At 44.6% G+C, this 22710-nt stretch overlaps 1 protein-coding gene across 2 annotated transcripts in view; it reads left to right on the top strand.

The window, feature by feature from the left end:
* The window catches only part of UBE2G2 (ubiquitin conjugating enzyme E2 G2), a 41682-nt gene extending 21097 nt beyond the window's left edge, over window positions 1-20585 (top strand). For both annotated transcript variants that reach the window (XM_065410389.1, XM_065410388.1), the window contains 3 exons: window positions 12990-13108; window positions 15144-15284; window positions 17301-20585. In XM_065410389.1, the coding sequence (XP_065266461.1) occupies window positions 12990-13108; window positions 15144-15284; window positions 17301-17413 (373 nt within the window). In that variant the 3' untranslated portion in view covers window positions 17414-20585. The remainder of the gene's footprint in view (window positions 1-12989; window positions 13109-15143; window positions 15285-17300) is intronic.
* The last annotated feature ends 2125 nt before the right edge of the window (window positions 20586-22710 follow it).

Here is a 22710-nt window from a genome sequence, read left to right as displayed (position 1 = left end):
AATACTAAAATTGCATTTTAACACTTGATAGATTTTGAAACTGAATTGCAATAGAAGCAGAGATTCAAGTACCTTAGTCCTCAAAATTGTTTATTATAAATAAATGTGACAAAATCTTATAGAATGTTTTAATTACTTTTAAAATGAAAATTCAATTACTACTTTATATTTGGATGTAAGCTTCCCCCTGCGTTGTATGCGACCGCAAAATTGCAACTTTGTGCTGATCATAGAATCATAGAATATCAGGGTTGGAAGGGACCTCAGGAGGTCATCTAGTCCAACCCCCTGCTCAAAGCAGGACCAATTCCCAACTAAATCATCCCAGCCAGGGCTTTGTCAAGCCAGGCCTTAAAAACCTCCAAGGAAGGAGATTCCACCACCTCCCTAGGTAAAGCATTCCAGTGCTTCACCACCCTCCTAGTGAAATAGTGTTTCCTAATATCCAACCTAGACCTCCCCCACTGCAACTTGAGACCATTGCTCCTTGTTCTGTCAACTGCCACCACTGAGAACAGCCGAGCTCCATCCTCTTTGGAACCCCCCCTCAGGTAGTTGAAAGCAGCTATCAAATCCCCCCTCATTCTTCTCTTCTGGAGACTAAACAATCCCAGTTCCCTCAGCCTCTCCTCATAAGTCATGTGCTCCAGCCCCCTAATCATTTTTGTTGCCCTCCGCTGGACTCTTTCCAATATTTCCACATCCTTCTTGTAGTGTGGGGCCCAAAACTGGACACGGTACTCCAGATGAGGCCTCACCAATGTCGCATAAAGGGGAACGATCACGTCCTTCGATCTGCTGGCAATGCCCCTACTTATACAGCCCAAAATGCCATTAGCCTTCTTGGCAACAAGAGCACACTGTTGACTCATATCCAGCTTCTCGTCCACTGTGACCCCTAGGTCCTTTTCTGCAGAACTGCTACCTAGCCATTCGGTCCCTAGTCTGTAGCTGTGCATGGGATTCTTCCGTCCTAAGTGCAGGACTCTGCACTTGTCCTTGTTGAACCTCATCAGGTTTCTTTTGGCCCAATCCTCTAATTTGTCTAGGTCCCTCTGTATCCGATCCCTACCCTCTAGTGTATCTACCACGCCTCCTAGTTTAGTGTCATTGGCAAACTTGCTGAGAGTGCAGTCCACTCCATCCTCCAGATCATTAATAAAGATATTAAACAAAACCGGCCCCAGGACCGACCCTTGGGGCACTCCGCTTGAAACTGGCTGCCAACTAGACTTGGAGCCATTGATCACTACCCGTTGAGCCCGATGATCTAGCCAGCTTTCTGTCCACCTTACAGTCCATTCATCTAGCCCATACTTCTTTAACTTGGCAGCAAGAATACTGTGGGAGACCGTATCAAAAGCTTTGCTAAAGTCAAGGAATAACACATCCACTGCTTTCCCCTCATCCACAGAGCCAGTTATCTCATCATAGAAGGCAATTAGGTTAGTCAGGCACGACTTCCCCTTGGTGAATCCATGCTGACTGTTCCTGATCACTTTCCTCTCCTCTAAGTGTTTCATAATTGATTCCTTGAGGACCTGCTCCATGATTTTTCCAGGGACTGAGGTGAGGCTGACTGGCCTGTAGTTCCCCGGATGCTGCATGACGTCCAAGAAACTAAACAGACTATGAAGTGCCAGTAATTAGTCTAGCCCTGTCCACGAGGGATACAATGCAAAAAGTAAACGAGCAGCATAAATGGTGAAATGGCAAACAGGAGGCTTGACATTTTTTCATTTTGACTAATCTAAGGGGCCTTCTGTAGCACATGTGAAGGACCCACCAAGTATGTCCCTTTATAAATACAAGAATTACAGCTGGTTAAAGTAATAGGGAGATGTGTAAGTGGGAACTCTTGTTTCTCTTCTAGAAAGCAAGGGAAATTATTTTTAAAATGCTGAATTCTTTCAACGCTGTGTTTACACAATGCAGCACTGCTGTAATAGTTAAGTTTAAGATCTTATTGAGTTGAACTTCCCAAGTAGCTGTTTTTCAGTTCCATAAAGCCATGTGTGTTTACCTATCCCAGACGATTGTGTTAAGAGGTGTCTTTCTAACACACAAAAGTGTGTGAAACAGATAATAGTGCACATCTGTGATGCTATTGTAACACTCGAATGCGGCTGTATTAATAGATGTCTGCAGATTGGATCTTTAGAAAAGGGGTGATTGGTTCATACAACATAGTGATAAATTGTTCCAAAATGTCAAAGGATTTAATCAAAATACTGGATGATACCTTAATGCTGTGTGGGGTCCAAGAATTTATTGTGAAAGTTAATTAATTTAATATTAATCATTTCAGGGCCTTTTTAGTATTCTGCCTTATGAACTTCAAAAGCAGTATACCATGAAAGCTTATGCTTGTGTTAAAGAAATAGCTTAGCCCACCAAAATGAAACAGAAGCACTCGTTAAGAACTTTGTTAGACTGAAGATTGCTTTTTTAAATATAAACAATACGCATTTAAGCCAATTTTTCAAAAATCTGTCTTGAAAAGTAATTAGATCTGTGTTTAGACTTAGAACTTTTGTTTGGAGAAGGGCTTTTTTTAGCATGGAATTCCCCTTTATCAGGATCTGATGAGGTTGTGGGTTTTGGTCATTTTCCAGCTGTCACAAATACAAAAGAAGCTATTTACAAATGTACATAATCAGTGATTATAGAATTCCCTATCCTCTCATCAGTTTGTCTCACCCTACTATTTTGGCAGACACCTGGATGATGGTTTTCACTCCATAGTGTTGCTTCTTCCACCATAAATAGCATTTTATTGATGGACTCCAGAGTTTCTTGTGCTCATGTTGTATACTAAACCAACAGTGCATCTCTCCACTGTACACACACAACCCAACAGAAAAATATTTCCATTGATGATCAAAATGTAGAGAGAGCATTTTTCTTATTTTGCCTACTTGAGAACTTAGTTTGATTTAAGGATCTTTACTTTGTATATTTTGACATGTGGTGTTGACAGTTAGGGTTTGAATGGTTAAAAAGCTTTAACCATTTGAATCTCAGCATCTACTATCATTGAATAATTGTCTGACCCTCCCATACTTTCCAGCAATTGTGACGATATAAATTGATAAAAATGCTTAAAAATAAATGTCAAATTTATATTTTAAAAATCAAATTCTGCAAAGTCTTTTTACCCTGTAGAGCAGTAGGCACTACACCCCATATTGTCTTTCTCGGGAGCTTTTCATGCACTTGGATCAGAATGGTAGATCCAATACAGCCCTGAATGCTAGAGCTCTAAGGACCTGTGAGCAGTTGCCCAATACCACCGTCTGTGATCTCTGACAGAGAAGAACTGAACTATTCAAGCATTTTAATTTATCAGTAAATCTTCTGAAGGATGGTGTAAAGCTGTGTGGTCTCATCTAGCCTCTCTTAGAACTGTTTGTAGTCAGTAATAATATCCTCTGGGTCCTAAATATCATAAATTTTGTTAGGAAGTTTAAACAATAGGCACCAGTGATGCTGGGCGGAAGATGATCTCTGCTGTTTGGCTGCAGAGAAAGCCATCTGAGGAGGACTGTGGTTACTTGTGACATTCTATACCTTGGGGGAGCATATTGTAATCCCCATATTCCTCATTTTCATGTAATTGTGATCTTACATATAAAGCATGCCTTGTAAGGTATTAGGGGAAAGGTTATGATCTGCTGAAAGTCACTTCTCTGTCCATATATGTGTACCATTAATGCATATGAAGTTATGAGAATTGTGTTGTATGGTGGTCACTAAAACATGCTGTAAGTTGGGGAGTCAGCCAGATATTAGCTCCCCAGAGGCAACAGCAAGGAAAGTAACCAACGCCCAGGCAGGGTGTCAAACAACCGATCAACAGCCATTGTCCAGCAAGGGAGCTACAATGCAATGTCTCACTTGCATAAGGCCGTACCAGAGGAATTGCTCAACCTTGCCTGGAGAGTCTCAGCAATGCCCCCCAGACATGCCTGGACTTGTGCTCCCCAAGCACATGGACTGAGGGTATAAAACAGACAGAGTGGACACATACTGGGCCCTTCTCCTGCCCCCACCTTCACTGCAAGCAACTAAGGGCAGGTCCACACTGGGGCGGGGGATCGATCTAGGAAACGCAACTTCAGCTATGAGAATAGCGTAGCTGAAGTCGACGTTTCCTAGATCGAACTAAATTTACTTACTTCGGGTCCACGCGGCGCAGGCAGGCTCCCCCGTCGACAGCGCTTCCTCCTCTCGGCGAGCAGGAGTTCCGCAGTCGACGGGGGAGCGCTTCTGGGATCGATCTATCGCGTCTCAGATGAGACGCGATAAATTGATCCCAGAAGATCGATCTCTACCCGCCGAATCAGGCGGGTAGTGTGGACCAGCCCTAAGACACTGAGAAGAAGACAAGACTCCAACAGAGTATATCGGCCCAGGTTTAAGGAACAAACCTGTATATTAAGGACTGCAATATCCAGTGGGGTGAGAAAAACTGCTTAAATCTAGATGTTACCCAGTCTAATAGGGTTGAGAGTTTAGATTACATGCTTATATTTTATTTTCTTTTGGTAACCACTCTGACTTTTTGCCTATCACTTAATATCACTTAAAGTGTCTTTGTAGTTAATAAATTTATTTGTTTATTCTACCTGAAGCAGTGCGTTTGGTTTGAAGCGTGTCAGAGACACCACTTGGGATAACGAGCCTGGTGCATATCAATTTCTTTGTTAAATTGACGAACTCATATAAGCTTGCAGCGTCCAGCGGGCATAACTGGACACTGCAAGATGGAGGTTCTAGGGTTGTGTCCGGGACCAGAGATATTGGCTAGTGTCATTCAGTTGCACAATTCAAGGAGCAGCTTACATGCCAGAGGCTGTGCGTGAACAGCCCAGGAGTGGGGGTTCTCACAGCAGAGCAGGGTAAGGCTGGCTCCCAGAGTTGAGGATTGTAGTGACCTAGGAGATCACCGGTCCGGATAACACCAGGGGAACGTCACATTGCTAATACCATATTTCTAGAGCTCTGCTTCCCTTAGTTACACTGGTGGTGAACAGAGGAAAAATACCCTGTTAAATGGAATGAAAACAGTCATTGCCTCCTTCAAAAAAGCATACCTACAAAACTCCTTGAAAAACACAATAATTCATCCTAGGCCTCCAGAAGCCAACGTTACCTGCTGCCTCATCACCAGCCAAACATTCCTGAGTGAAGTAATTAACCACCGTGCTCCGCCAACATCCTAGCTGCCTCACAGTCAGGGTTCAGACCTGGGCACAGCCCAGAGATAGCTCTGGTGCACTAAAGGACAATCGCCTCATAACTATGGGCACTGGACCGCTCTGCTGCCTTTGACCCAATGGACCCGAAGGTGCTAGTAACCCCCCTACCTGACATAGGAGGAGCAGATGTCCAAGCTCGACTGGGGCTCCAGTTGTTCCTCTCCAGCAGAACAGTAGTGGTGATAACTCCTCCTCCTCTCTGAAGACCCTCACCTTTGGGGTACCACAGGACCCAAACTATCCCCATTCCTCCAGTATCTGCGTGAGACTACTGGTGGAGAGAGCGAGATGCCATGGGCTCAGCTGCCTAAAGTGCAATGGTTGCACTCAACTCTAGATCTCATTTTAAATGATGCAGCTGCTGCCACTACTAATGTGTCAGAATGCCTACATGAAATTAGCTCTTGGATGAAGAGCAGCTGGCGCAAGCTGAATCCAGGCAAGACTCAAGTGATGCTGGTCACAAGGAGGGAATCACTTCGAAGAACTGACCAAGACATTCTCTGCCTTCCATTGAAGGCTCACAGCCACCATTTGTCAAAGAGGTGTAGCCTCAGGGACCTATCTGACTCCCTGCTAAATGTGGATGACCAGGAACCATCAGTTTCCATGTATACCAGTAGCTTCATCCTTTCCTTCTGGACAAGGACCTGAACGTGGTGTCTCCTGCAGGCTGGATTACTGTAACTCATTGTATCTAAATGTGAATACCATGCACAAGTTAGTACAGAATGCATCTGCCCGCCTTCTCCATGACTCAGGCTGCCATCACATCAGGCACACGTTCACATCCCTTCACTGGTTCCTGGTCAGGTCCTGATGCAAGTTTACGGCCTTGGTCCTAATTTTCAAAGCAATTAATGGATCAAGCCCCAGCTACATGAAAGACGAAATTTTGATCTGCGAACCACCATGACAGCTGTGCTCTTCTGGGACAATGCAGATCACAAAGCTCAGGACCAAGCACAGCAAAGCCTTCTCTGGTGAGTGGGTTCCGGCAATGGAACAGTCTTCCAGAGGAGTTCAGGTGAATCCAGAGTCTGACCATCTTTAGGAAACATTGCAAAGCCTTCGTTTTTGAGAGAGCCTTTCCACCACAGCACTCTTCCCTCTTCTATTCCCAAGTCCCTACCCACCAATGGGAGGGGGGAAACCTACACCTAATGCATCCCAAGATGTATTGCAAGAGTGTTAAACCATTGACTCATATTTAGTTTGTGATCCACTGTAACCCCTCAGATCCCTTTCTGCAGTACTCCTTCCTAGGCAGTCATTTCCCATTTTGTATGTGTGCAACTTATTGTTCCTTCCTAAGTGGAGTACTTTGCATTTGTCCTTATCGAATTTCATCCTATTTACTTCAGACCATTTCTCCAGTTTGTCCAGATCATTTTGAATTTTAATCCTATCCTCCAAAGCACTTGCAGAGATTACCAAACAGGGAGGGTTTGCAAACTTTATAAGTGTACTCTTTATGCCATTACTGTATCTAAATCATTAATGAAGATATTGAACATAACTGGACCCAGGACTGATCCCTGTGGGACCCCACTTGATATGCCTTTCCAGCTTGACAGTGAACCACTGATAATGATTTTTTGGGAACGGTTTTCCAACCAGTTTGAACCCACCTTATAGTAGCTCCATCTAGGCTGTATTTCTATTGTTTATGAGAAGGTCATGCGTAACAGTACCAAAAGCCTTACTAAGATATACCACATCTACCGCTACTGCTCACCCACCCCACCCCCCATCCACAAGGCTTGTTTCCCTGTCAAAAAAAGCTATTAGGTTGGTTTGACACAATTTGTTCTTGACAAATCCATGCTGACTATTACCTCTCACCTTATTATTTGCTAGGTATTTGCAAATTGCTTGCTTGATTATTTGCTCCATATAATTGTTTGTTCCGTAGCTGGATCTCCTCAAGCAGGAATGCTTTGTCCTGGGCCTTGTGATCTCCGTTGTTCTAGAGGAGCACAGCTTTCTGAGAAAGTTAAAGATGTGAGATTTGCATGATCAAAAGGTAGTTAGTTATTAGCCATGTTTCGGATGGCTATGTTGAGGCTCTGTGCAGTATCACAACAGTTTAGCTTGAGAAGTGGTGACTTCAAGCTGAAACTACGGGGAGGCAGGTAGGTGGGCAGAATGTAGTTCCCGATGTGAACTTTGCTGAGGGGGACTCCAGGACTTATCTGTAGCAACATATCTTTTGTGATAGTTGGTTTTGCACTTCATTTGAAAGATGCCATTTCCAGCAGCTCCCTAACACCACACTGGAGCATTGGATCCATACTGTACTGACTAGAAGGAAAGAGCACCAGTCGCTGTGGTGTCGTAATAACTTCCGCATCATCAGAGTTTTTTCCTGGAGGTGTCCAACTACTCAGCACACCTGACTGATTAGCATGGGAAGCCAGACAAGATCATAGCATAAGGTGTTGAAGCTTCAAGTTTTGTGGAGTGCTTTGAGATCCTTTCCGTACCAGGTGGTGGGATTACCAAATGGCTGCTTAACTTCAGTGCTCTTGGTATACTACTTGAACTTAATGGGATTCTGTCAAGTTGTTTAGGTCTAAAATTCACACCCTTCTTATGCATTTCATAGTAGAAAATCCCATCTTGGTTTCACTTCATGGTTTCCCTTTGAACTTGATCCCCGCCGCAGCGAATGACTAAAACAAAAACAATTGGCATGTTTAACAGAAGTCCTAAAAATGGGGCATATGATCATGCATTAGCATATCTGAGCAGAGAAACCCCCAGGGTTGCCTGTTGCTTTTAAAAGGGAATGCGAGAAACCTCACACACTTTCAGGAATTTAATACATAAATGTATTTAAACTGTAACCAGAATAAATGTCAGCTCATGGTGTTTATTGCTGAAGCACAGGACTGAATTACCCTGACTAACCATGAGGAAGGCAAACATGACTGTGGTGTAATTTTGATTCTCGCTGGCTATTTATGTGTTTCTCTGATCTTACAGTAACCTGAGGAGCAGAAAGCGCAGGTCTAGTTCTATGTTCATCGTTCTCACTAACCTGTCCAGCCTTTCTAAATCCCCACACTTTTGAGGAGCAATCCTACTCAGTTCTTGTGGCTTGTAGACCTTGAACTTCAGTCTACAGGCCAACTAAGAGGGCAGGACAGCACCTGCGGGCTATAAAGGACAGGGAGAATCAGGTACAGAAAGGTACCCAGTGACTGACATCTCCAGGATCAGAGAGTTGGACCCAGAGGAACTGAGAGGGCCAAAGGGAGTGAAGGATGCTCTCTTGGCAGGGATGTTCGCTGCTAAATATGATCTCCAGGCACAAAAGCTGTGGAGGTTCCCACTGGGAAGAGTGGGGATGCATTCCAGGTAGAAGGGCTGGGCTGGGTGTCTTGAGATGAGGATAGGAGAGGACTGTACCGGGAAGCCGGGGCCTGGTGGAAGATACCCAGGCTGTATGTTGCATGTACTTGTTTGGACTATGCGGGGGGGATTCTGGACTAGAGTTGTGGGACTTTTTTTGTGAATTATGTGCACAGACTTCTATAATAAGTTAACCCCACAAAGGCCATCTGCATTAAGAGAGGCTGTTTGGCGGGATTCTGAATGGGGAAACTGAGGCAGGTTCACCTGTCATGCCATGGCCTGTCGAAGCAGGGTCACCCTATGACACTTTACTTGGTTATTTTGTGAACTAGATGCATATGATAGAGAACACTTTCACAAGAGCTCTGATGTATGTAATTGCACGCAGCATTGTGTATGCCTTGGATATGTCGCAGAACAAGAGTCTGAAAGCTGAGAGGTGTGGGGACCCCATATACAGCAATTATGCTTCCTGAAGTGTTTAGTATTTTGTCTCAAGTGGTAAGAAGTCCTGACATGTGGCTGTAGTTAGATACTGACAGTTCGACTCTTGGTAGGTCAATTAGATGAGTCCCCACCTAATCCCTATCTTATAAAATGATTTTTGAGCTGCTATATTTGACATCCCTGTGTGGAGTACAAAGGTATCTTCAAAGAAGCAAAAGTGCCATACCTGCTGGCTATTTCCCCTTGACGTGCAGACGCCCAAATCCTGGAACATGCCTTGGAGACAGATTGCGTAATTAGCGGGGTGTGTGGGGGTATAATTGAACAGAGTGTTGCGACCTTCCTAGTAATTTAATGTGCAAGCTTTGATATTCCCCTCCCTCCCAACCCCCATGTTTGGTTTTAAGTTTATGGGGAGTGAGATAAGAGCAGGTTAACTGTTTGTGCTCTTTAGAAGAGCTCAGGAAACATGTAATGGAAATCTGAGGTTTCTTACTAGACAAGGGTTTGGGTGCCTGCATACTGATGACTGTCGTCGCACAAGGCAGTTGCCATGCCGAAGTGGGAAAGACTTCTGTTGATACATAGTTATCGCAAGGTGCACAGGCTCCTGCACAAACCCACTGTGCTGACTGTTGACTAGATGAGGCATGGTAGCGGGTAACTGCTGCTGCTCTGGACAGCTTGTGTCTTGTAACTCCTTGTTTCCATCTGCTTCTACCAGTCTGCAGGCTGCTGCTACATTGTGGGGGCAGCTCTTACACCTCCTCCCGACTGGACCTGCCAGTCATGGCCCACAGAAGAGCTAGGGCAGGGGTTCTCAACGTTTTTCTTACAGAGTCCCCCGCAACATGATAGAAAAACTCCACGGTCCACCTGTGCCACAACAACTGGTTTTCTGCATATAAAAGCCAGGGCCGACATTAGGGGGTAGCTAGCAGGGCAATTGCCTGGGGCCCCTGGCCACAGCGGGCCCTGTGAAGCTAAGTTACTCAGGCTTTGGCTTCAGCTGCAGGTGTCAGGGCTCTGGGCTTCAGCCCCATGCAGTGGGGCTTCAGCTTTCTGCCCTGGGCCCCAGCGAGTCTAACACTGGCCCTGCTTGGAGGACCCCCTGAAACCGGCTCACAGCCCCCCAGAGGGCCCCAGACCCCTGGTTGAGAACCAGTCAGCTAGGGGATGTCAACAGGACTGGAACTGCCAGTAGGAGAGGAGTGCCCCTGGGGGAAGGGAACAAGGAAGTTGCATGCCATGTCCGTGGGGAACGGGACATGTTGCAGAGCAGCAGCTGGGAAGAGAGGAACAGAATAAAACACTTATTGGGTACATACAGCTGAAATGACCCATTTCCCATTATGACTTTTTCATAGCTGGAGTTGCTACAGGGATCTTGCGTGACACTGAGGGCTAGTTGACACTAGAAGTGCTACAGCAGCACCGATGTAGCTGCGCCACTCTACCAGTCTGGTGAAGATGCTGTATGCCAGTGAGAGAGCGAGCGAGCAGAAGAGTGCAAAGGGCTGGGTTTTGAGGTGTCTAGCGAGGGAAATAGCATCAGCATCAGACGTATTGAGTTTTTGCCATGTCGGCCCATCTGTGCACGTGCTAAGTGGTTTGAGTGGGCAGGCTGTGCAATTAGACGTTCATGCATAGGCCGAGCAGGTAAAAGGTTGATAACTCTGTGGATCCCTGGCCTTTTCCTCCACGTTGCTCCAGTCGCCTGCACCTCTGGCTGCACGGCTTGCTCCCGTGCTGTGCTCTCTTTGCGTGTGTGTGACCTTTCCAAAGGAGTTAACTAGGCTTGTAGGACTAATTACTGTTGACTGTGTCTAGTGCCCTTACTGCTCCATTTATGGCCTAATATTTGGGGCTGTGTACCACTTGCACTAGGTGTTCTGATTCTTTCCCTTTCCTGCAGGCCTCCTTTGGGTGGGGTGCTTTCAGATATCTAGGTGGTCTGAAGGGCCCAGTGCTGGTTGGATGTTGGTATGGTATTAGTAGCTGGTAGTCTTTGGTCTGCCATTTTTAAGTTAAGTCAAACTCATCTGCCACCATCTGTGCTGCATAATGGAAAGCACAGAACTTTGCCCTACCGCTTTTCAGTCTATCTGCCTCCTGTGTGTCATTCCTGACAGGTGTATGTATCCCCTAAAACAGGGTCTCTGTTCTTGGTTTTCTTAGAGCAGTGGTCTCCAACCTTTTTTACGCCCAAGATCACTTTTTGAATTTAAGGGCAACCCAGGATCTCTCCGTCACTCACTCTCCCCCACCCTCACTCACTTTCACAGGGTTGGGGTTCAGGAGGGGTTGCGAGTTCTGGTCTGGGGCCCAGGGGTTTGCAGTGTGGGAGGTGGCTCTGGGCTGAGCCTGGGGCAGGGGGTTGGGGTGCAGGAGGAGGTGAGGGGTGCAAGCTCTGGGAGGGAGTTTGGGTGCTGGAGAGGGCTCTGGGCTGGGGCAGAGTGTTGGGGTGCAGGAGGGGGTACAGGGTGCTTGCTCTGGGAGGGGGGTCAGGGCTGGGGCTTTGGGGTGCAGAAGGAGGTTCGGGATGCTGGCTCCGGGAGAGGGGGTTGTGGTGTGACCTCCGGCAGCTCCTGGTCCCTGCTTACCTCGGTCTCGCACCACTCCTGGAAAGCGCCAGTGTGCCCCTGTGGGGAGTGGGGGGGAGTGGGCAGCACATGGTTCCGCACGCTGCCCCTCTCTGCAAGCATCACCCCTGCAGCTCCCATTGGCCACAGCTCCCCATTCCCGGCCAATGGGAGCTGCGGGGGCGGTGCTTAAAGGCAGGAGCAGCATGCGGAGGGAGACCCCTGCCCCGTACTGGCTGCTTTCAGGAGCGGCCTGGGGCTGGGGCAGGCAGGGAGCCTGTCTTAGCGGCAGCCCTGCTGCGCAGCCGGAGATCACGATCGACCGGTTGGTGACCACTGTCTTAGAGTAATCAAATGCCAGCAGTTCTCCACTAGTAAATATCCTAAAATAGCACACCCCTGGGTGTGCATTATAGAGGAAAGCTCAGGGAACAAACTTCAGTTCCCTGAGTCCACTTGGCTGTCAAAAGCTGTGTGAAGAGGACTTGAAACCTAAGGATACCTAAGGAGAAATAACTTAACAGTGCCATTTCAATCGCTTTTCCCATGGTTGTAATGAGATAATGGTCGCATGGGGCAAACCATGCTTTGTGTGCCATATTGGTGAGGAAGGGACCCAGTCTTTTAATGTCTGTGTTTCGTACTTTGAGGAGACAAGCTCTGAATAGCAGTGACTGATGCTGGGAGTGGATGTGTCACCACCTTTCTCCTGAAATGTAAACTTGAAAACAAATATCAGACTTTTCAGAACAAGTTTCAACAAGATCTTAGTCATTAGCCACAGTTTTAAATGGGGGATATTGGTGATAATGCTGGCCAGGCCAGGACAGGAGAAGTCTGTTGGTCAAATAGACGTTAGCATGTATTGCACAAGAATAGTGTCTTGCACATGATAAGTAATTTGCTGCTACTGATGTGCCATCTTACTACTTTTATTGCAGTAGTAGCTGACGGCCCCATTCAGGTTCTGTGCCCTGCTGTGCTCAGTGTTATAAACACACAGTAAGAGAGTCCCTGCCCCTAACCGCTTACAGTCTTTTACGAATAATCATTTTGTTACGCTCAACTGCTGGGATCTTTTTTTTTTCTGTCCCCTACCGTAACTGTAGTATTTGAATTTTAGTGGAATCCTAGGTGTGTGCATAATATTTTTCTTAACATTTTGACTCTGATTGCAGGATTACTGATAGCAATATACTTTCCTTTCCGATTTCTTTTTGATGTTCACAACATCCAGGTTAAATTGTATTTCTCTGATTAATCCTCTTAATAAATGACCATTGCAGAGAGAGGCATTTACACTGCAGTCAGGTACTTAATTTGTTTAATTTGTTTCTAGGGGGCCAGAGGATACCTGTTTTGAGTATGGTGTTTTCCCAGCTATCCTGAGCTTCCCTCTTGATTATCCTCTAAGTCCTCCGAAGATGAGGTTCACATGTGAGATGTTTCATCCAAACAGTAAGTTTGATTCAACAGGTTGTTTTTTTTAAAGACTTTATTTTAATACATAATTTTTTAAAGGGGCAACTATTGTAGCAGGACATCAGGTGTTCCCACAAAGGCTATTTTCTTTCATTTAACCCCAGATCTGAAGTGTGTGGTGGGAACTCTCCTAACCAGTGGACAGTTTCATGTCTTTCTGGGACTGTCTTTTCTCCTAATCTAACTCTCTCCTATTGTGCTTTTTTGGTCATGGTACAGCAAGGGTCAGCACTCAAAAGTGAGTCTGTCTTGCATGGGGATCATTGCAGGAACTCTTGCAGTTATACTACATCTGAATTCTCTGGTGGTGTATGCCTTGTGGTGTATGGTTAGAAAAATAATCTGAATCTGGGGTAGATTCTTCTGTGCTGTTCTGTAACTTAAAAGTAGCTAATGTGAGGAATATTTTTAAGAGAAGAAAAAGTAGCATCTTAATGAGATTCCTGATGTGACGTTGCTGTGAGGCCAGGTGCCTCTGTTCAATATCTGGCACAGCTCAGATTCTTGGACGTGAATTTCAGCAAAGGTTTTTTTTAGTCTTTTAGTATTACAGTGTACAGTTAAAAAGACTGGAGTATCACAACCAAACTGTTTTTACGGGACTCCTCTCTGCAGGTAGGGGTTTAAAAATGTTCTACTGAATAATACTAATGCTTGTGTTCAAAAGCTCATATATTTTAAAAACCGCGCCAAATGCTATTCCAGCACTCAGTTCTCATTTTCTGAACAGGTCCATGGCATTCTTCACAGAGCTGTTGGTTACTGATTTAATTAGTTATTAAAGCAACACACAAAATGTGTGAACCTTTTATTATGATTCAAATTATGTGCCTGGACCCATCTTCTGATTCATTGAAGTCTGACAACACTAGAGGGAAAACTCTGGTCGCACCTGCCCTGCATGTTTCCCACCCCAGTACACAAGCTCTGGAATGTCAACCACTTTAAGTTCTGGCTGAGATTTAGGTACCTGTTTAATCCATATTTCATGTCAAGCCATGGAATTTGTGCAGCTACTGATCATTCACCTACTCTGTCCTTCCTGCACATTATTGTATATTATTACTTCAGCAAGAGGGGTAGTTTAATCCACCCAGCTCCCATTGCCCTTATCTCTGCCCGATTATCAAGGTTCTTGAGATCACCATGCCTCTCACCATGGGAACTGATCTCCCAGTTGACTCCTGTACAGATCCAACCTTAATGTAAGGAAAGTTCTGCGGGACTGAAGTTTTCAAGAAGCCTGGGTGACTTAGCTGTATATCATCCGTTAACTTTATAGGGCTAAAATTTTCTACACTGCTTTGAAAATCCAGCAAGTCAGCGTAGCAGTGACCAGCAGAGGGTGGAGTTCTTGGGGTGTCAGAGTATCTTATATCCAGTTGCAGGGAGGAGACTAGCAGAGTATTGTGGGGATTGGGGTGAGATCCACTCTTAATATCTCCATCTCTGTTCCGGAAGGAGTATGTTAATGAAACTTGCAGGTGAGAGTAATTTGGAATGGGTGGTGAGGACAGGGCAAAAGGCTGTAGGGAGGCTAGAAACATGGGCAGAAAATAACGAATTGTGGTTCACTTTGGAAACTACAGGGTAACGATTTTCTGGAGGTACAGTAATCCATATTGCAGAGTCAGTGGGAGAGAGAAGCCTGGGCAGTAGCGATGCTGAAAAATGTTTGGCTCTAATTTGCTGCCTACTTTCACTATAGAGTATTATTTTTTCTCCTGTGTATGAGATCTGATTTTTACAGCCCACCTCTGTGACCTGGGCTACAATGGTGGTAAAGTTAGTTTCTCCCTTCCTAGTTCAGGGAAGCTAACAAAACATCCATAACTTGTCCTGTTGCCTTCTGAAGGGAAAGTGTCCCCTTGGGTTCAGGAGCAGCTGTGTGGAGGCAAGGGCTGAGCAAGTCTGGTCCTCTCTGCACATAAATCATTGCTGGGCTGAGGAGCCCAAAGGGGCAAATGTATCATTTATAAAAAGCTTTTAATCTCCTCTGCTTCCTCTTCAGTTTACCCAGATGGGCGAGTTTGCATTTCCATTCTGCATGCTCCAGGGGATGATCCCATGGGGTACGAGAGCAGCGCTGAGCGGTGGAGCCCAGTGCAGAGCGTGGAGAAGATCCTCTTGTCAGTGGTTAGCATGTTAGCAGGTAAGGATTAGTGCCTCATCTGGAGTTGATCAGCTAGGACAGCATTTCTGAAGCATGGTTAATGTCTTTACTTTGATATTTGTCTTTGTTGGGCAGTCAGAGGTCTCAGACCTTGTTCTGCAACAGCAAGATTTGTCGGGGCCATAACAGCCACCTACTGCTTTATTAATGTACCAGTACCCTAAAAATATCTGGACTGGATCAGCAAATTGGTGACTCCAGGTTTGCATGCAACCTCACACCGCTTCTCTCCAGGCCAGTGGCACCGCCATGGAGATCTGTGAGGCACAGTTAGTGCTCTCTGCTATTGTGTGTGAAATCAGGGTTAAGTTTTTGCTTCTCACTCTGATAGGTCACCTAAGAGGTCAGTGGTTCAGGGATATCCCTGCAAGCCAATATTTCACACAGACTTCTACCCTGGAGATAAGTTTCTAAAGTTTGGCCATCTAATAACTGGAGAAGATAGAAATGTGTCCCTTGAATAATTGGTACTGAGTGATTAAAAATATAATTTAGGTGCTTAGTGCTGCTATGATGAAGGCTGACTAAGAACCTAGAGAGGTATTCTGGATGTATACACTCAGGGAAGAAATACTACAGTCGACCGTAATCACAGCATGACCATCAAGATGTAAAATCCAAGGTTTTAGGAACAGAAAACCTGAATGAACAGGACACAAAGCACTCTACTTGTTCCCATTTTTAACATCAAGACTGTCCCCAAATCAGTTCAATTCCCAGCTATACGTTAAACATTGTAAGGCTTAATACAGTGATGTGTGGGCCTCAAAAGGTTTGGGTTGTGCCACCATCTTACCCAGGCTTTCCAATGCTCCAATAGCTGCCTGGACTCTTCTGTCCTCATGACTTTGTTTCCCTTTTTCCCCTTCCAAGAGACACACCTTTGAATATCTTTTGTGTAGCAGAGATTCTGGAAGCCTCTCTCCTGGACCCTGGCTGCTTGCAGATTCAAACTGTGCGCTCTGGAGTTGTGCCTACCAGAGTCTGGAAACTGAAGGCAGCTGGGGCCTAGTGGAGAGGTTGCTAGAGGTACAGAGTCCCACAGTCTGATCCTCCAGGAGTAGTGAGAAAGGTTTGGAGGGTCACAGCTTGGAAGAAGCTAGGTTTGGAGATTGGCGATCCTCAGGTTAGTGTTTCAGTGCTCTGAACTGGTCAAATCATCCGTAGTTGGATTAATTTGGATCTGAAGTTCATGTACAGTCACAAGAGACTGCATGAGCTTTATTCCCCTCTTGTCATGAAATGGCTCCAATTCCTTGTGATCAAACCATGAAAGCATACTGGCAGATGCAAGAGGTAGGAGTGGGAGCCAGGACTCCTGGGTTCTATTCTCAGTGGCCACTGTCTGTGTGATCCTTAAGAAGTAATTATGCTCCTCCTTTCACCACTGTTCTTTATTCATCTTGGGTAAGTCTCTGTACCTCAGTTTAGCTGACTGTAAAATGAGTTGCTGACCTCACAGGGTCTTAAATACTGTTTGCAAAGTTCTCAGATTCTTGGATGAAGGTTGCTCTAGAAGTGAATGTTGTGTGTTTCTGGGCACTCTTCCCCCAGGTGCAGGCGATGACCTGCAGTGGTGGGGCTGGAGAGAAATCTGGGTTTTCATGAAACTCCAGAACCAGAAAGAGGTTTGCCAGGTGGCAGCCTGCAGTGTTAGAAACCTCCACTAATCTTCTGACTGCCTCATTGGTGACAAAATACTGTCTTAAGTGCTGAGGTTCAGCTACTAAGAGAGCACCCATACCAATCACTTAAGCTTTTCCCTCCAAAAAACCCCTTGCTGAAACTCTCCTCTGTTTTCTGTGAGATATGTGAAACAAGGGGTGGGGTGGGTGCTGCATGTATAGTGGGATTTCCTCTCCAGGGGCCTCTACATTCCCCCTGGTGCAGATGGTATCTCAGGCACACAGGAGGGTGAATGTGCAGAGGCAGCATTTGAAGAACCAGAGTCCTCGGTGAGTAACCTGCCTATCTGTTGTGTCTTTCTCATTTCAGAACCAAATGATGAAAGTGGAGCCAATGTTGATGCCTCCAAAATGTGGCGGGAGGACAGAGAACAGTTTAACAGAATTGCCAAGCAGATTGTGCAGAAGTCCCTTGGGCTTTAAAAACAAAAAAGAAAAGAATGAAACTGCAGTGTTTTGTATTTCTCTCCAGCTGACAGAGAGCAGTGCTTAGTGCTGATACCAAAAAGGCAGATTTTGTAAAATTGCTGGCCTAATTCTTCCTCTTTATTCTTTTTATTATTTCCCCCCCTTAAAAAGCCTCTGGCTCACAGACTAAAACATGTAGCAAGGAGGTACATTATTAGAACTCAAAAATGGAGTCAGTCCTATTGCAAAGGCTGTTCAATGCTACCTCATTCTGTTGTATTGAAAATCTGGAGACTTTACAAAGCATGAATTTGAGCCTAGCACAGTCTTATACCCATTTGCTGCAATCCACCCCCTGGTCTCACCAGGAAAATGCACAAGCGATTGTGCATTGCCAAGCAGTGGAATCAGTCTTATTCTCCCCAGTCAGTGATTCAGAGCAAAGGTTAGTGAACGAATACGTAAGTAGCTAGGTGGTCAGCATATTCATGTTTGCAGATATTCCCATTTTGGCCAATCTGCCACCAGAACTTGTTCCAGGGAAGAGGAGTTTTAGGTGACCTGCTACAACAATCAGCTTTACGTTTCTGCATAACATCGTACCCAAAAATGTGTGCAGAAAGCGAGTCATTTTTAGTTGTGTGATCTCATTGGGAAATTGGAAACAGTGATGATAGTCAACACCAGAGTTCACAAAAAGGTAGCTCAGTGAAGGAGGTTCTAAAACAAGAACACCTTCAGGTTGTTTTAATGTAGGTAGCGATTTTAAGTTTTTTTAGCTAAGGTGACTCATTCTAGATGGCCAGTTCCACCAATGGCTGGTGCTCTTGGACCCAGCTGTCTAGAATAGCCCAATGTTTTTGTATCATGCTGTCAGTCTAAATCTAGCCTTTGAATCTGCTTTTGCAAAGAAGAGATCTCAATGACTGCTGTAATTACTCCCTAAAAATATTTATTGTAACTTCCAGTTTCAATCAGAGAGGTAGGTCAGGAAATCCAGTCTTTTCGTAAACATTTTGGTCAGCTGTTTTGTTAGGTACCTGTTATGCTTATAAAAAGCACACAAGATCTTTTTATAGGGGAAAAGGCAACACACCACATTTATTGAGAATATAACAGTTAGCATATGTTTTTCAATCTCTCTCACACACACATACACCATGCACACAGTCCTGCCAGTCGATGTTATAGTTACCAGTCCAGAGTCTGGATCAATCTAGTGGCCTGCCAGATTGGTTGCAGAGGGGAGCCGGGCTCTGTCATTCATGATCCGATGCTCCTGGAGTTGTTGGCAAGACGATCCCAAAGCCCCATGGCAAAGCACCCTGTTCTTATAGTTGTTCTTCTCTGCTGAAGTCTGTGGATTTTGCTGTGTCAGTTTATGACCGGTTACTCCTCAGTGGGTGTTATCTTTTGATGGCCCAAAACACCTCCAGGAGGGTCATCCTATCTGGTTTCGATTCAATCAATTATCTTGTGTTTAAGAGTGCTAGCCTTCACCTCAGGGTCATCAATCTGCCCCTCCTCAACCATGATGCGCGTTGATGGTTCTCTGGCATCTTTGAGTCTCTTCACTTCTCCTCCCTTGGCCATCTGGCTAACAATGGCCTTCGCACCTTATCTTTTCCTGATGCATGCATTCCTCATTCACACAAACAGTTCTTTACAGAAATCTTCAAAAGGTATCAAATAGCATTATTTTATATTGAACAAGAAAGGCATCATAAATTAGACCTTACTAAATCTTGCAACTATCTTTTCCTACATTCCTACATTCACAGGCCTGGGCCTTTGAAATTCCTCTAATCTAATTAACATAGATACAGACAAGATCCTGTCTTTTTACTTACAAGGGAAAGAAAATGGCTAAAAAGCAATATCAACTATCCTATTCATTTATTCTAATAACTTAACCCTTACTAAAAAACATGCAGTGCATATAACAGAACATAATCAATTGTATAGCACAGTACCTCTAGTACAACATACCTGCATCCTGAAATGCTACGTAGGTCATCTGTGCTCTGAAAATCGTGGGGGGGGGAAATGGGCTCAGCTAGTCCTGCTGGGACAGTAAACCCTTTCCAAGATATTGTGAGATGATCTGAAACCCTGTTCTGCCAATACTTGATAGAATAGAGCACTGACTTGAGCACTTGTCATGAAAGCCCAGATCACCCACACTTCAGGTAGGGAATGTGGATTTTTGACGCTGATCTGATTTAACCCTTACATTAGCAGGAGTTGCTATTTCTAGATGCTAACTGCTCTTGCATCCCTAAGTCAGTGCTGGGGGAGATCCTTATCACTGATGCCATCCCCTAGAGGATGGAAGGATGCACACTTGCAACATTGTTCTACTGACCTCTGTATGGTATGCAGCAGGACAATGAAGAACCTTCAAACTACTCATTGTAGTGCCCAGACTGTAAAGCTGGTGTAGGGCACGTTCTGGTGTTCTTGCTTTACAACTGAACCTCTTGTCTAGGCCTGAATCTTCTGTAGGCATTTCCAGCAAATATGCTTATGCTGCAAGCAATAACATACGCCTCTGTTGTGTGTGGAATCAAATATTGTTGACTATCTTAAACAGGCTAGGATAGGAGTATCTCTTTTTGAATGAAAAGAACCAAGAAATCAAATTATTGGAATAATTACATTATTGAGAGAGCTTTGCTGAGTGAAATATATGTATATTGTTCTCATTTCAGTATCTGGTGGCTTGCAGTTCATATTGCATATGCACATGTGCTGCATGTCACTCTAGGATGTCATCTTTATCCATCACTGAAGAGACTCTGGGCTGGGATAACTTGCTGGATTTATCTCCATTATAGGGAGTAATTCCTCTAGGTTTGGAAGAAGACTAGTTTTGGGTGCAGGAAGATGATGGAGTAGTATTGTACCCAACTAGTATTTGCAAATGTACATGAAGATGTAGCTTTTGTATGTGGAGTGAAGGCATTTTATGCACTAGATAGATGCAGTGTAGCTTGTGGAGTACCATAATCACATTAGGAAACAGCTTCCGAAAGGAAGGGGCTGTATGCCTGATTCCAGACAGATTGTGATCAGTCAAGAAAGGGACATGGCAGAATTAGTCTTGTTTTAAAAGCAAAATATTTTTATTCATGTGTATTATGGTGGAACTTAATCTGTATATTGAAAATAAAGTGATATTTTCTCCTTTCGCAAAAGTATAAGAATGTATTTCTCCTCAGTTGTTTCTTTCAGTAGATGAAAAGATAGATAGCCAGGAGAGTCCAGCTTTGACTTGGGCCCCATGTGGGAAAGGATATAGTCCACGGGAGAGATCTTCAAAAAGACAAAGGGTCATAAGAATTGCCAGGCGGGGTCAGACCCAAGGTCCATCCCATGCAGTATCCTGTCTCTGACAGTGGACAGCACAAGCTGCTTTAGAAGAAGGTGCAAGAATCCTGCAGTGGGCATGAAGGTCTCCTGATCTCTAATAGCAACAGCTCAGCTTAGACATGAGGTTTAATGTCCATTCCAGGATTTGTGTTTCCACTAGCTCTTACGACTCTGGAAATGAGCAATTTGATGTCCATCTCACATTGACTTTCAATGGAAACTGGGCATCCAACTCCCAGTTGTCTTTGGAAAATCACCACATCCCCCTGAATCTGTCCTCTCAAAACGAAAACGGTATTTTTAGTGACATGGAACACACGGATTTCAAAGAAACTAAGCATTGAAAGGCAGGGCAGATTTGCTACATCAAAATGGCTTAAATCATGACTAAAATGAGTAGTAAAAACACTTTATTTAAATCACCAATTTTAATAACTTCTATTTAGATTTTAAAAAGTTATTTCTCAGTGTTTGGTTTGAGAGCTGAAACTTGCCTTGTTCGGGTAATGCGATCTGTTTGTTCTGATTTCTCATGTTTATGCTATGGCCAAAATAGGTGAATGTTGTTTACTGTACTACATAATTTATTCCTTAAAATGTTTAAACTTCAATTAAACATAACACAGCGTGTTAGAATAGTTTTGTACTAGTTGCAAATGAAAAATAAAACTTGTTGATTCAAATACTGTAGGTGAATCAAATAACTGCACAATTGACACACTTCATCCAGAAAGATCAGAGTACTTCACAAACCTGAGGCATGCAAAGGTCCCATTGCCGAAATGCTTCACCTGTGACGTCGCAGCCATTCTGTGCCAGCAACTCTGCACCTTGTAGACTTCTTACAGCTTAGGAACAGCTTATGGAATTCTATATGATAAAGCTGCTGCTGTGATATTGGATGGTCTTCAATGAAAGGAGAAACCTTCTTTCCCTTTTAAAAAGAGATTCATGTTCACAAGTGCTGTAATACTAGCCCCTAGTAACAGTTCTGATCAATTTGCCTTTTTCAGTGTCTGAAACAATTCAATCAGAACTTGTTCTCTGGGGAGTGTCAGAACGACAGGTATCGTACAGTGAAATATGCATGCAAGTAACTTTTTAATAATGTTACCTCTCTCTTTGGTAGATTGTTTGCTTTAGGCTTTATTAGTTTAAAAGGATACTAGCAGCATCCTTTTTAAAGGTCCCCCCTCCAGCTTTGGCAGAACGCACACAGTGGGAAATGAGAGGTTCTTTGAAAATACTGTTGTACTAAAGGTGTTGGAACCACATTAAACAGAGTCAGCAGGAGAGCGGGGGTGGGGGGGGGGAAGGGAGGGGAATGGATTCTCACCAGCTTCTTTGACCACTTCTGACTTCATAATCAATGTCATGAATTGAAGGCATATGCCTTAAATGAAACAAATGTGCTCAGTTTAGCTTATTCCTTGGGTAAAAGCTCTACCAGTTGTAGAGTTTCTCTTGTGACTTACCATACTTTCCTCTTCCCTTGCCAAAGAGCCCTAGCTCAGTAAGCCTGGAGGTGAGAAGAGACTACACTGCACGGCAATCCGAAAGTACAGGCATTGTTCATTGAGGTACCCAGGACTGGACATCTTGGCCCTTAAGGAAAGCACCTAAATAAGTGGCCTGATTTTTCTGGGGCATTGAGCATCCTTATCTTGCTCTGAGGCCAATGGGAGCTGCTGTCTCCCTATTTGAGAAGATAAATAGAGCCTTTAGGTTCCAAACTTTAGGCATCCAGCTTTGAACCTGGGGGTGGAACCTTTTCATCAAGTCAGTGGAAGAGCTCAGAGTTGAGTATTTGCCATAAAAGATCCATACCTTGGTGGTGTGAGCAATTTCCTAATCACACTGTCTTCTCAAGTGCTGTCCGTGGTACTGTTTAGATTGTAAGCTTTTTGAGGGAGGGACTGTCTTACGAGGTGCCATGGGGT

The sequence above is a fragment of the Emys orbicularis genome, chromosome 9 (genome assembly GCF_028017835.1).
Source record: "Emys orbicularis isolate rEmyOrb1 chromosome 9, rEmyOrb1.hap1, whole genome shotgun sequence".
NCBI classification, from domain to species: Eukaryota; Metazoa; Chordata; order Testudines; family Emydidae; genus Emys; species Emys orbicularis.
This window is presented reverse-complemented; position numbering and strand designations above follow the sequence as displayed.